The sequence below is a fragment of the Lampris incognitus genome, chromosome 4 (genome assembly GCF_029633865.1).
Source record: "Lampris incognitus isolate fLamInc1 chromosome 4, fLamInc1.hap2, whole genome shotgun sequence".
NCBI lineage: Eukaryota > Metazoa > Chordata > Actinopteri > Lampriformes > Lampridae > Lampris > Lampris incognitus.
The window spans coordinates 48,741,900-48,757,353 of NC_079214.1; the positions used below are offsets into that span (position 1 = coordinate 48,741,900).

The 15,454-nt window shown below is 42.7% G+C and overlaps 1 protein-coding gene across 1 annotated transcript in view; it reads left to right on the plus strand.

Moving 5' to 3' along the window:
• Nucleotides 1–14,097, plus strand: part of kif13ba (kinesin family member 13Ba) — a 93,108-nt gene extending 79,011 nt beyond the window's left edge. Inside the window, exons 36-39 of the mRNA XM_056278451.1 lie at nt 6,933–7,063; nt 7,451–7,510; nt 8,036–8,681; nt 9,023–14,097. Of these exons, the coding sequence (XP_056134426.1) occupies nt 6,933–7,063; nt 7,451–7,510; nt 8,036–8,681; nt 9,023–9,246 (1,061 nt within the window). The 3' untranslated portion in view covers nt 9,247–14,097. The remainder of the gene's footprint in view (nt 1–6,932; nt 7,064–7,450; nt 7,511–8,035; nt 8,682–9,022) is intronic.
• The last annotated feature ends 1,357 nt before the right edge of the window (nt 14,098–15,454 follow it).

Consider the following 15,454-nt stretch of genomic DNA (forward strand, 5'->3'; position numbering starts at 1 on the left):
CACGACACTTTTGCATCCACAACTTTATGCCGCCTACATATGCACACATCTTCCCCACCCTTTTCCTGCTGGGAGTGGTTTGTTTCCATTTCTTCTTGCTCCCTGGTCTGACTTGGTCTAACGTCACTCTGCCTCACCCGTTTCCTCTTCCACCTATTTTCCTCTCAACTCAGCTGTGAATTTCCTGGTTTCAGCCTGACTCCATCCAAATCTACCTGTTCCTGCTGTATTTAATCACAGCCCTGTCAATTACTTATAGCTGGGGTAAGCGACTTGAAGATGTGAGCAATTTTGACAGAAAAAAATCGATTTCCCCCTTCGCTCTGCTTCCTCCTCCCTTCCCGTAACCTATCCCTCCAAACTAGCTTCATGACGTACCTGAGTTTGCCTGTTATAACTGGCAAAATTCGTATTCTTGTTGATAATCTATACATGTAAAAAAAAAAATGTTTTTCAGCGAATCTCTTAGTTAGACCAACACTGTTGTTGTGAAGCAGTTTTACTTTTAGGTGAAGCCTTTATAAAGATTGCTATTTCCAAAGTACCAGCAGCACCATGTGGGGCAACCTCTATTCAAGATCTGTATTAATGCCCTGAAAACGGTAAAATGTATTGCGGTCGTTAATATATGCATGTAAACATGTTTTTTTTTTTTTTTTTTGTGAATTTCTTAGTTACACCAACACTTTCATGATGACATTCTACTTCACATATTGGTGAGCTATTTCTAAAGATCACTATTTCCAAACACCGGCACCTTGTGTGACGACCTGTGTCCAAGACACACTACATGGCCAAAAGTGTGTGGACACCTGAACGTCACACTAGAGCAGGGGTCCCCAACTTTGCACTGCGGACCAGTTTAATATTGACAATTCTGGCGGGGTGGGGGTGGATTAATAATGACCGGAATATAGGGGAGGCTTATAAGTCAATAATATCATAGCATTTAAAGTAACGTTTGGATATTAAACAGCGCATATTTTCCTCGCATTAACATAACATACATATTATAACATTGCAAGTTGTCAATATCACTGAATCAGTGGGAGCCCTGGGCTTGTTTCCCTGCAGCAAGACGGTCCAATCGAAGGGTGATGGGAGACAGTGACACCCAAAGGGTGTTTATGGAGTGTCTATGCTGCAATTTTCGTTGCATTCATTGCAGAAAACCCCGCTTCACAGAGATATGATGTTGGAAATGGAAGAAAAGTTTTCATTGCTTTCGTGGCTATCTCAGGATATTCAATCTTGACTTTGATCCAGAATGTCGGCAGAGATGTTATGTCAAACATACTTCTCAGCCCACCGTCATTTGCAAGCTCGAGGAGTTGGATCTTCTTCCCGCGCTGACATGGACGATTCACCAGGGATATTCACAAATGGGTCACAGATCTGTTCCTTAACATTTCTTGGGTCATCTGCGGTTGGGAAGAAATGCTCAAATTCTGTCGACAGTGAAGCCAGCTGATCACGCACCAGCTGGGAGAAGGATGGTGCAGCCTCAGTCTCCCCCAAAATCCCAGCTACTGTTTGGAACATGTCAAATATGCCCCTGTCCACTCGCCGTCCCCACAGTTCCAATTTGGCTTTGAATGCAGACACTTTGTCTACCAACTTGAAGACAGTTGTCATTCTCCCCTGAAGTGAAAGATTGAGTTCATTGAGGAGGTTGAAGATGTCACATATATAATCGAGTTTTGTTATCCACTCCTCATCACTGAAGTGTGCTGCCAGTGGTGACTTTTTTCCAGAAAGAAATCTCTGTAGCGGCTTTTAACTCAAAAACCCTGACCAGGGATCTCCCCCTTGTTAACCACCTGACTTCAGTGTGTAAGAGAAGGTATCTGTGCTCTGCGTCCATTTCCTCGCAAAGCTGCTCAAACAGACGTGAGTTAAGGGCGTGTGCTTTGATGTGATTGATACTTTTAATAACGTCAATCAATACACTGTTCAAATCAGGTGACTTTTCGGCTTGCCAGCATTTCTCTGTGTATCAAACAGTGTGTAGACTGTCATTCAGGAGCAACCTCTTTGACTCGGGTAGTGAAACCAGACAGCTGTCCGGTCATAGCTGCGGCCACATCTGTGCATATTCCAACACAGAATGACCAGTCCAGTTTGCCTGACATGTAGTCATCCAAAGACTTGAACCGTTCTGCCCCAGTTGTAATTGGCAGCGACAGAGCACACAACATATCCTCATGCACATTGTCTTGAACTATATATCGCACATAAACCAGCAGTATTGCCTTGTTGCCGACATCGGTAGACTCATCGGTGACTCATTAAGCTGCTCCAACAACTGTGTTTCTATGTACTCCACTATTTCATCAATTCTCCTTGAAACTGTGGTAGCTGAAAGAGGAACCTTTGCCACCTTGTTAGCTGCAGCTTCCCCCAACAGTTCATGGCACATGTCCTTGGCAGCAGGCAGAAAGGCTTCTTAGCCTTAGCAATACGACTAGCCACTAAGTACGACACTCTCAGAGCAGCAGCATTTGTAGAGGTGGTGGCTGTCAGCACGCGCTGCTGTCCCACTTGCTCACATTGTTTTTGCTTAAAGAACTCCACGGGTTTGTCTTAAGTGCAGAGTGCTTGGACTCAAGGTGCTGAAGCAGTTTTGAGGGCTTCGTTGCCTCATTAGACCGCTTGTCTCCACATATCACACACAGGGGGCTCGAAGCATGCGAGTCACCGGTTGCAATAAAGCCGTATTTTAGATACGACTTGTTGTATTTCCTATTGAAGGAAGCTTTCTTTTTCTTTTTTTTGCTGCCTTGGCCTCTGCTGTCTCTGCAGTCACCGTCATTACACCTTTTACCTCCCTTACCTCTTCCAAAGAAACTCTCAAGCGACATTTGTTTTTTTACCAGTACTCATGTTAGCTAACTAGCTGTTACTAGTGAGTTGACTGAGTGCGTCTCTGAGTTATGGAGTTAGTTATCATTGGTCTGCCGAATGCCACGTGAATGAGTGATAAAATTACATCATTGTACACACTTCAAGTATCCGTTTCAAATTAAAAGCCCTCTAGCATTACACAAAATATTGTATATCATATTGTTTCCTTGCGGCCCGGTAGCAAATGCTTTGCGGCCCGGTGCCGGTCTGTGGCTCGGTGATTGGGGACCCTTGCACTAGAGGACTGTATTGGGATCCCGCAGGACCCAATGCAAATCTTGCGGGAGCGGGCGGTTTTAACTTTGCTACGGGTGGGAGCGGGCGGTCACAAAATAAATTGTAGGTCCCAGAATTTAGCTAGCGCTAACCAGAAGGATGGAGTGAACAAATAAAGATGAAAAGAAGATCAAAGTAGGTCATTACAATACAAAAGCAAAGCAAGGCGAGTCTGACATTTGAAAAAAATTCTGTTGTTACTGATAAAGTTGGAAATGAACTGGACTTTGTCAGTTATGACAAATGTGCAAAAGTACTGATCAACAATGGGCACAAATCTGGCCCTACTGGGTTGAGGTGACATACCTGCTCCGTTCTCCCCAGTCAAAGTAAAATCTCCTTCAAAGATAAAGTACTTGTTCCTGCACATGTTAAACAAGATACTATCAAGAAATGTGTCACGCTTTGCTGTAGAGACATTCAGCTGTATGATTTTGTCACTGGTGTTACACATAAATCTGTGATTTGTCAGATTATGTGACCCTGCCCTTAAAATGCTCTATTCTGGCCAACCCCCCAGATTCTAATCCTAATTTTATTTACACCAAACCAACATCTAATATCAGATGTCTCCAACACAATACCTAAGCTTAACCATCTTGAACTTTATGCCTAAACTTAACCTTGTCTAAACTGTCGTTTCCTGGCTGAAAGAGATCGTTTTAGTGGAAGGGTCACATAATCTGACAGGTCAAGGATTTTGGTGTAACCGTGGGAAAGGCTTTGTTGACATAGTTCAACACGTCGTTAATGTAGCCGCTAAATTTGGCAAATTTGATGTAAAAGATGTTCTGCCTCACCCATCCACTGTATTACGAAATTAGGTGCATTAGTCCTGATCAGTGCGTTAAAAGACACAAGGAAACAGAACAAAATAAAACCTCAGCAAAACAAACAACCACAGCCAACAACACATGTTCTAAAATAATAAGTAAAATAAATAAATACAATGTAATTTTGCCCTAGAATAAGTGTACTTATTGCACTAGTATAACTGTAATTATGCACTAGAATGTAATTTCACTAGAATAACTGTAATTATGCACTAGAATGTAATTTCGCTACATTATTCCCAACCAGTATGCATCTCTTTATTAATGATACACAGTAAAATAACATGTTTTCCCTGCAAGATGGGAGATGACAAAAATCAATGAAACTCTATTGTGTGGGTGTGAATGGTCAGAATGTTTGCCGGTGCGGGCAGAAGTGCACACACACGTTGCAGGAGCGGACGGTAATAGTCAGAAATGCAGCTGGAGCAGGATTAAGAAAACAGTCCCACTCAGGGCTCCACATCACACCCATGTGTGCTTGTTGAACATTTAATTCCAAAACCATGGGCATTAATATGGAGTTGGCCTCCCCTTGGCTGCTATAACAGTCTTCACTCTCTTGGGAAGGCTATCCGCTAGATTTTGGAACATGGTTGTGGGAATTTGCTCCCATCAAGCCACAAGAGCATTACTGAGGTCCGTCACTGATGTTGGGTGAGAAGGCCTGGCTCACAGTCAATTCCAATTCATCCCAAAAGTGTTGGATGGGGTTGAGGCCAGGGCTGTGTGCAGCCTGTCAAGCTCTTCTACACCAAATTCAGCAAACCATGTCTTCATGGTCCTCACTTTGCACATGGGGGCATTGTCATGCTGAAACAGGAAAGGGCCTTCCACAAATTGTTGCCACAAAGTTGAAAGCACACAATTCTCTGGAATGTTATTGTATGCTGCAACATTAAGATTTCCCTTCATTAGAACTAAGAGGCCAAGGCCAAACAAAAAAAACGGCCCCAGATCATTATTCCTCCTCCACCAAACTTTACAGTTGGCACCATGTATTTGGGCAGGTTGTGTTCCCCTGGATTTCACCAAACCCAGATTTGTCTGAGACTGCCAGATAATGAAGTATGATTCATCACTCCAGAGAACATATTTCCACTGCTCCAGGGTCCAATGAAGGTGTGATTTACATCACTCCACCCAACCCTTGGCATTGTATATGGTGATCTTAGGTTTGTGTGTGGCTGCTCTGCCATGGAAACCCATTTCATGACACTCCTGACAAATAGTTCTTCTGATGATTTTACTCCAAGAGAAAGTTTGGATCTCGGTAGTGAGTGTTGCAACCGAGGACAGACAATTTTTGGGTGGCGCAGTGGTTAGTGCTATCACCTTACAGCAAGAAGGTACTGGGTTCAAACCCCGGGGTTGTCCAACCTTGGGGTCATCCCAAGTCATCCTCTGTGTGGAGTTTGCACGTTCTCCCCATATCTGCGGTGGGTTTTCTCTGGGTGCTCCGGTTTCCCCCACCATCAAAAAGACATGCATGTTAGGGTTAATACTCCTGTCTCTGCCCTTGACCAAGGCATGGCAAAACGAATTGGAGTTGGTCCCCAGGCGCTGCACGGTGGCTGCCCACTGCTCCTAGCTACACAGCTAGGATGGGTTAAATGCAGAGCATAATTTCCCTATGGGGATCATTAAAGTATATCAAAATGTAAAAAAAAAAATTTTTTTAAAGGTCATTAATTTATTTATTTTTTTACACACTTGGTGGTCCCATTTTGTGAGCTTGTGTGGCCTATCACTTCACAGCTGAGCTGTTCTGTTGTTGCTCTGAGATGATTCACAATAACAGACCTTACAGTTGACCAGGTCAAATATAGCAGGGCAGAAATTTGATGAACTGACTTGTTGTAAAGGTGCCATCCTATGACAGTGCCATGTTGAAAGTCACTGAGGTCTTCAGTATGACCCATATTACTGCCACTCTTTGTCTATGGAGATTGCACGGCTGTATGCTTGATTTTATGCACCTGTTAGCAATGGGTGTGGCTGAAATAGCCCAACTCACTAATTAGAAGAGGTGTCCACATACTTTTGGCCATGTAGTGTATGTATTAATGCTGTAAAGACATTAAAATGTATCACAATGTTTAATTTCTACATGTACTTTTTTTCACCGAATTTCTTAGTTACCCCAACATTGATGTGAAGCCCTTTTGTATTTAAAGATTAAGTATTTATTAAAATTAACGCTATTTATCCTATCCACCTCTATGAGATCCATAGTGACGACAGGAAAACCAAGTAGAAAAAGCATGGCAGGAAAGCTGTGCGTGTGAATGGTTGACAGGCAGTAAGACTTTCCCCATCACTAAGAGCTCACCTAATTTGTTGAGGCCTACCAGGAGCAGTGAAATCCTGAATACAGATGCAGGGATAAACACAGAGGATTGATTTTCTCTGACTATTTGAATTTCTCATAGCTGTAACATAAATTTTGCAATATGACATTTTTCACAAATAACACTGAAAGAAAGTTGCCTACCCCAGCTTTTAAGATGAGTAGGCCTAATTCTCCTTCAGCTACTTGACTTGTTGCCATGCCTTTTTTATGTGATTCAGAATTCCAATTTCTGTGGCATTTAGCAATACCCCTGCTTGTTGTGAACATCTTGTGAACATTTTTAGGAATTAATCATTTTTGATTAATTTGTGACATGTAATCCAGTGATTATTTTTTGTTGTTTGTTCCAGTCACAATCTGTCAATGCTAAAACCACCATCTGTGTCTCTTTCGCTGTCCCTAGTGGCCAGGGCCAGCTAGCATCTCCTCCTCCTTACAATCTGTTAGTGTCTTTTGGCATTTTGTGGGCTTGCTTTCACTTTTCTGTCTTACTCTTTCATACCTCCTTTACCTTCCATGCCTTCTCCTCTTTCTCCCCCTGGCCAATGCCCATCCCCCATCCCCAGGTCGTTCAGGGCTTGCTGCCTCTTATCTTTCAGTGAGAGCACTGGTCCCTCAGATGCCCAAGCTGCTTAAGTCTCTGTTCCCTGCACGCGAAGACAAGAAGGACTTGAGGCCGTCGCCCCACATCCAGCAGGTCAGACCCCACAGCCTGCTAACACTAAAGCCAGCCTCAGCCTCTCTGTTGTCCAAGTAGCGATTTAACATGTGACAACCCATTTCAGTTGCACTACAGATGTTAGTAAAGTCAGCTTGTGATGGTAATCGGTCACTGGTTTGAATCCCCTTGGCTAAGATCCAGGTGAGGGAAAGTGAAGCGATACTTTCCCCTCCCTCAACAGTCATGTCAGCTTCTATAGCTGGGGATGCGCTGAACAGAATTGATTTGAAGTAGCCCATGGCTGACAAAGGGACATTAGAACACTATCAGTTTTATATCAGGCTTCCTCTTTGTAGAAAACAGGTGCGGGGTTGTGTCCCTGTTTTTGACATGATATATGGTTTGTGTGTTGTCGCCTGACAGCATGTTCCTCGCATCATGACCTCATCGGGAGGGGACGACAGTCGAGTTAGGGCTGAGATGGTGAGATGACAATACCTCTATTTGTTTTCTCTTTTCTCCTTCTTGATGGTATTTTATTGAGATTCGTTGTTAAGGGGTTTCCCATTTGAGAAGAGGTGTTTGAAGACGACCCTCTCAGAGAGGCTCCATGCTGTCTCAGTGCTGTTGGCTATTCTCCTGTAGTTTCAACTAGGAATACGTCTTCAAACTGCAGTCTGATAAGAAGCTTCATGTTTACATTGGGAACCTTTGTCCTTGTTTTGCGCTCCAGCAGCTGTGTTTGGTGTTAGTTTGGCTTTACACTGGACCCTGCTCTGCTCCCTAAGCATGACTTAAACTTCAGTAAACAAAAATTAGGACTCCACTTCTTCGCTACATGATATTGTGACATAAATCCCCCGTGTTCTGTTAGCGGTAGTAGTATTGTTTATTTGACTGAAGCTCGTATTTGTGTTTTGCATTATCTGCATGCTTTCCTTACCCTGAATGAGTCTCTGCCACCCACCCATGGTTGTGTGACAACTGTTGCCCATGGTTTCCCTGTAGGTTGGAATGGCAGGGCGGACCCTAGCCCCAACCAAAGACAAGCAGGTGGAGTCCCCAGAGGCCCCTCCTTTATGTGTGCATGACCCGCATGACACCACGCCCCTCAGCCCCCTCAGCCAATCATCCAGCGGCTACTTCTCCAGTAGTGTTTCCACAGTTACCTTGTCCGAGGCTGTCTCTGGTGGTGATCCTTCTTCCTCCTCCTCCTCTCTCCTCTCACCTGTTGAGGGGGCAGGGCTGAAGGCTACTGAAACTACATTACCTACAGTCCCTGAGCAGCAGCAGCTACAGGGTGCTGACAGAAACACTGTTGTGGCCTCTCCTTCTCAGTACGACACCGAAATGGCCACCGTCGCACCGCAGACAGCCTACAGCTCTACCAATCACATGAGCATTGCCATGGGAAACTCCTTTTCTGTCCAGAGGCTGTTCAACTCAGGAGCAGAGGGAGAAGGAGAGAGTTTTGAGAGGTTGGAGATCCTCACAGACGATGAAGAGCAGAGCCAAGACAACATAGTGCCAGGTTGGCTGACACAAGGAATGTATGTTACCATTGGAAGCAATAAGAGTGGGACAGTACGCTACATTGGAGCCACAGACTTCGCCGAGGGACTCTGGGTGGGGGTGGAGCTGGACACCCCAGCAGGTTCGTTGATATTTACACATTGTATGCAGGTGTGTGTTTGAATGCCTGTGCTTGAATGAGAAGGCATGCATTTTTAGGTTGTGTGTGCGTGCGTGGTGCGTGTGTGCACGCGCATGCATGTGTGTGCTGGAGCTTGAATCAGGCATGGAATTTTGAACCCAACCCAAACATAGATCAGACAAAATTCTGTCTGAAACCAAGCCAACCCAACTACCAGCATCTACCTTGCACTATTTTTATTGGGGGGGGGGGTGATTCCCTCATTCCTGATACTGTCACTCCCTCCCCTCTTAACTCTTTCTTTCCCCAACTCGTCTTCTTTCCTTTTTTTCTACTCAAAGGTAAGAATGACGGCTCGGTTGGTGGACGACGATACTTCAGCTGTAACCCAGGTTTTGGGGTGCTGGTGCGTCCGAACAGGCTGTCCTACCACGACCAGACCAATGGGAGCGTAGAGAAACGACGCAGTGGGGAGCTCTGCCCTCCTGCACATGTCCCAGTGCTGCGAGGGGATGCAATGGGAGCTGCGCGCCGCAAGGAGAACCGCAAATCCTGGAGCAGCTGAGCCAAGGACAACTAGAGCCTGCATGGGAGACCAACCCCTAACTGCTCTTCCTCTGTCCTCAAAAATAAACACTTCTCACTGCCACTTCCCCCCCACAGCTATGCAACAGCTCTGTTCCCCAGAATCCACATACACACAGTACATCTATTCACTGTCAATGAATGGCAATGGAAAAGACTATATTTCATAAATGGAAGTCAGTAGAGAGACTATCAGAATCAAAATCAACTTAATTGGCCAAGTGTACTTATGCATACTAGGAATTTGACTCCAGTTTACAGCAGCTTCTAGTACTTGCATATGTCACTCACAAAAAAGGCAAAGATATCAATGAAAAGACTATGCAGGGAGCAAGGAAGTCAATAGTGACTCACTTTTAGGGAATGCAAGAACATGGGAAGACAAGTTGGGTGAATTGTAGTCAATGGGAACACTTTTAAGGATTAATGCAATTGAAAGGGGACTGTGTTGTGTTAGTAACGTGTCAGGGTTCTCTGGGATTGTGGATTGGACGGCGTGCCTCGACAGAGGAATGGCATCACTATCATACTCTGGTGTTGCTGTCTGGATGGCACGCCTCAGAGAAACTTCCTGAACAACATCACTTTTCCGGCTTCTGAACTTTGGTGGAGGTTCTCTCGTTTGGTTGTTACATTCTTAGGAAAAAAAGCCTCCATGACATTTCATTTTCACTAGAACTCCCAACCATCGGCCATGCTGTCTCAATATCGGATGGTGCACCCCCCCCCCCCACCCAAGTCATTGGGCCGACCTCTTCTCAGTTCTGTGCGATTAGATTCCTCATCTCAAAAAAAAAATTATTTTTTTGTGGCTGAAATGATTGATCTTTCCCCCAGAATGTGCCTTCATTTTGAATGAGTTTGTTTTTCTTTTCTATGTGTTCAAAATTGTTATAGTTGTGTGTGTGAAATGCACCCGCGGTCTGGAGAATGCCTTGTTAAAAGTGTGAGGTGATCTCAGGGACTACAGATGAGAAAATAGTCATGCCTATAAGGAGGTGTGTGTGTGTGTGTCTTTCTCTCTCTCTGGTGGTCTGTCTTTCTCCATGTTTCCAGCATATACAAGTTTGAATCTTGCATTCATGAATGCAGTGTGCTGACTTGATGTCTGGGGTAGAAGGTGTCAGCCTCACTTGATAAATCCACCATAGGAATGAGCTGTTCCATGGGGAGCTCTTTGGAAGTCATGCATCACATGGCAGGAGACTTTGGTCCTTACAAAGTAACGGGGACAGCTTGCTTAAGAAGTTAGACAGTACCCATGAATTGTAAGGAGACAGTATAATAGAGAAGGGGAAAAGGCTTAAAGGAGATTGAGGTGTTTTGGCTGGACACAAGCTAGCGGATCTTCCTTGAACCAAAAGGGCTTCACTCTCTGCAGAAATTTTAAAACTGATGGTGCTCCAGCATCCCCGCGACCCTGAGAGCAGGATAAGCGGTTTGGATAATGGATGAATGGATGGTGCTTCAGAATAGGCCTTCCATCTGTAGCTACCTGTTCAGGGTCTGTCCGCTTTAAGGATAATCTTTACACAGTTTGTCGACCCATGCCTGACTCATGCCCGATTGCACTTGTGTATAAAGGCCTAAACTTTTAGTTTAGGGCCCAAAAAGCTGTGTGTCAGAAATCAGGACTCGTCGTAAACTGTAGAAAGTACCGTCAGCTGAAGAACTTATCTTTTACAGGATGAAAAGTATGGTTTCCTGAGGGAATAGCTGTTCAGCAGCCATGTTGCCCCTGTGGGTGCAAGAATTTTCAACCCCTGAAGAAAGATAAGTGTAAGAGGAGGATGATGTAGGTTGCCAAGGTATCAGGTGGACATAAAGTTATTTTCCTGTCTGGCAGGGTACTGTGTTGACTTGGTGGTGCTGAGTATGTGTAACTGGTGAGGAAAGAGTGCAGCAACTATAGAGAAGTCCTGCGGGGGGATTTTGGGCTTCAGTAGGGAACAGAATCTCCTTCATGAATTTTATGTTGTAGACAGCTGTGATGTAGCTGATGCCTAGTTTTTTTTTTTTACATAGTCTGTGGAATAGTTTTGGTGGAAAGGATTAAACACGAGCGGTTCTGTTTGAAGACCATGTGAGAAGTAAACTTTGGGATTTTGTGAATCCGTTGTGGTTTGAACTTCACAATCCAGGACGTTTTTGTGAACACTTTACCATCAGTCAATCTTTATTTATATAGCACATTTCATACAATTCAATGCATGATCTTATGTCACCCTATTCACCTGTGTATTGACCTGTGGAACAGTAGGCTATGAAAATTTGCCTAATACCAAAGGATGGTAATCACAAAGTTTGATTACATCATTAATTTTGGTGTTACACAGATGTAAGCTCTTTATATGCTATGGGGTTTTTCATTAAGTACCAAGTCAGTTACATTATAAACTTTAAAAAGTAATCCACAGGTTTATTTACAGGTGAACAGATCAGCATAAGGCCATGATAGACTGTTAGCAAGGTTTGGTGTGGCTTTCCTGTGAGGCAGCGACGCCTTCTCTCCAAATAAGGTAGAGGCCTACGCTTCTTTGAGAGGAAGATTGGTGGACTTTAAAATCAAATTAATATTTCAAAACTACATAGGATACCCAGTATTCTATGCAAGAGCTTGAACTAGGAAACAAAATCCTGATTGTGAGAAATCTGAATGTGCTAGCTGGGATACTGAGGAACAAAAACAACCCATCCAGCTTAACAGCTGAGTTTATGGCCGGTATATTGTCTCCTTCCATTGGAACATTCAGAGGATTCAGTTTATCTGTGTATACAGGGATATGTGTGATGACGATATGAAGACATAAATTGCTTGTTCTATATATGATCTAAAAATGGATGTGCACTGGTGTGTACTGTGTGCATGTAAATTTACTCTGTGCATCTAAACACAGTACAGGTCATCTCCATGAAAATGAAAGTTTGACGTTTTATTGTTTGGTGGTCTTGATTCGAGAGGAGTAAATTTGCTATTTATATTAATGCTTGTACAGATGCCTTTATCACTTAAAAATTCATAGAACTTTTTTTATTTAAAACAAATAATATTGCACAAATAAATCCTAGAAAAATTTTGCTGCTATTGGCATTGTAAATTTATGTGTAAATGGATCAAATGATTTATCTGTCTCCATGTTATCATGATAGAAAATGGAGTACTTACACTTATTACATGTTGCATTCAAATTTATTTTAAAATAGTTATTTTTTAATTTTTAGGCTTTCCTTCATGGCTGCAGCGGTGGGTGGAACGTAAACCCTGTCGATGTTAGCGGCCAATGTTTAGAGAAAATTCCAAACATAAGGCACTTTGTCATTTGAGCCTTTGAAGGATAAATAAGTATAGTTTGAAATGCAAACCACTAAAATATAGTCAGCAAGAGATGACGGGGCTTGTTGAAATTATACTGTATTGGTTTCAGCATTAAAAGTTGTAGTAATGCCTAAAAGAAATCAGACATTTTTCTAAATGTATAATCTCACTTTTCCTTCTTGGCTCTAATGGCGTTTACATGTAGAGACTTGACCGGGTGTGGGGCTTTGGCCCAGTTCCATAAAGAGAATGTTTCACTTCATCACAAGATATGATGTGTGCTTTCATTCTACAAACAACGGCGTGCCAAAAGTACCTGCTTCTACTATGAAGAAATATATTGAATTTAAAGTATCGCGCTGTAGCATCTTCCCACTATCGAGATTTGAATTGAAGGGGGTGGTTGCAGGTGTCACATTGGGAGATGATTCTATATTTTAGTTAATAGTTTTATCATCTGATCTTTTTATTGCCTTAAAAACTTAAAAACTGGACTGTTGGACGGTGGTTTTTAGGCGGTGGATTGGTAGCTAGGATGGATTGTTGTGGATAGGTGGGTTGGTCGGAAGGTTGTTATTGTTTATCATATTGTGGTTCTGAAAACATTATGTGGTAATTAAAGGAAGGGAACAGAGTTTCCTCGTGTTTGTGTGTGTTTGTTTGTGTAACGTGTTTGGATGTCATTTAATTGTCTCCAGGCATCGTTTCCAGGGTAGGAAATGACCACCAGCCGAGTGCTAATACATTGTGCTGTTGTTGGCAAGCTTGCCTCCTCAACTATTTATTTAGTCAGGTAACTTACCATTATTTGGAGTTCTTGCAAAAATCCTAAAAACTCTGCCTGCTGTGTACAGTGGCTGGTGCAGTTTCCTACCCTGGTCTTTGCACAGAGACAGCCGAGTGTTTGAGATCACTTCAGGCTTCTAGATGTTACTTTATGTTGCGGTGCCTCAAAAACCACATGATTACATTTGTACCACCATGGGTTCATATCGTCAGTTCAATTCACATGCGAAAGTTACACTAGCGCTAATTCAAGAATTTATTTCAAGTCACAATCTTTTAAAAGCTGACCATGATTTTTACTATAATTTGTGGTGATTTAGTGCAAGTCAGTCATTTTGTGAGTAGATGTTGCTTTTTCAAATGGTGATGTAATTTTGAAATGATCTGTCCTCATTTTCTCTTCAATGAAATCTCTTCATTTTCAATGATTTTATGTGTCTGTCGCTTACAGGAGCATTACACGAGCAGATCGCTGGTAACTGAAGTTGACCAGTGATCTGTCAGATTCAAGGCAAACCAGTAAAAGAAACTTGTCTCTAACATTTGGACAATGTAAGGACTGAGTCAGACAGCTTTTAGTGAGACCCCAAATACTGTTGTAAGCTTAAGAAGCTGCCACTGATAAACTATGGAATACAGTAAGGTATTCAGTCTTTAAAACTAAAACACTGCTGTCTAATAAAATCCTCACATTTTCCAAACAGTTTTCAGTATGTTTGACAGAAAGCCTTATTCTCTACCCCCCCACCCCATGCATTCATGAACATTGTGCATGCCCCCCCCCCCCACAGGGTTTGTGGACCCTTTGGAAAGCTCAAGAAAAACACATGAAATTCAGCTACTGTGAGGTACAAGTTTTTGGTTTTTATATATATATATATATATATATATATATATATATATATATAACTACAGTGCTAAGCTTTTGCTAAATCACAACTGTAACAGATTCCCTTATTTGAAATAAATGACCTGTCACTGGAGAAGTAAGCCATACAGCAATACCACACAAAAAAAGCATAAATCACCATATCACTGCCTCTATGTCCAGAACATAGGAAAAAGAGTTGCATTGTAAATTCTTAACCTCATTCATCGTCAGCAGCTCAAATGTTAAAAGCCAGTACCGATCTTTGTTTGTGCCTATGTTGTGGGGGTTTATTAAGCTTCTTTTTTTGTCTTAAGTGCTTCTGTTAAACCTAGTCTTGGTCCTACATCATCACTACTTTGGTTGCACCAGAGTCTAAATCTTTTCCAGTGGCAGCCTCCAAAGACTGGTCTGAACTGTAACATCCCTTCTTCTGAGCACTAAGACATGTTCTGCTGTATTCTTACCTTTTTAAATATGCTGTACAACTGATGGGTCTCCTTTCAAAACTCCTTGCAGTCATTTTTAAAAATAATGCCCCAGGAAGGCTGATAACATCACTCGCATTCAGTAATGGCTTAACCTTCACAGTGGCAAACGTTTTAGCTTAGCACGTGTCTACTTTTGTTTTTAGGGTGGTAACGTAATCTTGAAATGAGACTCATCTGTTGTGAGGTAGCCTCCCATGACCCACCTGAGGAGAGTCTGGAGAAGCCTGTTCTGTCGCCCTCTCGTGACTGCATTCAAAACTGCGAAAAAACTGCATCACCTCCTTATAGTTCGAAATAAACTTCCAAAATATGAAATGGCTTGAGAAAACAATGAAGTATAACATGAGATTCCATTTGCATATAAAAATCTTTCTTTGAATGAAGGTTGCTAATAGCCGAATCACAATTTATTTTGATTTATTGCAGAAACACAGTTGTAGATTCCGAGTATTTAACAAAAACACAAAAAAAACCTTAAATTTCTCAGGCATGAATGCAGTCAGCAGGATGGTGCTATATGCTACCATTCCCTATGGCTCCGGTATACGAGAGATTTTTTTTTCCAACCGACTTCGGCAACGCCTGCCTCTGATTGGTTATGGTTGGAGTTAGGATTAGCCAGTCAGCTTTTGTCACACAAAAATTTGATCTGAAGTTGGCTGGAAAAAATGCTACACGCCTCTGGCATAACTGTTAAACATGGTGCTCCTTCCAGCTCACTGCTCTC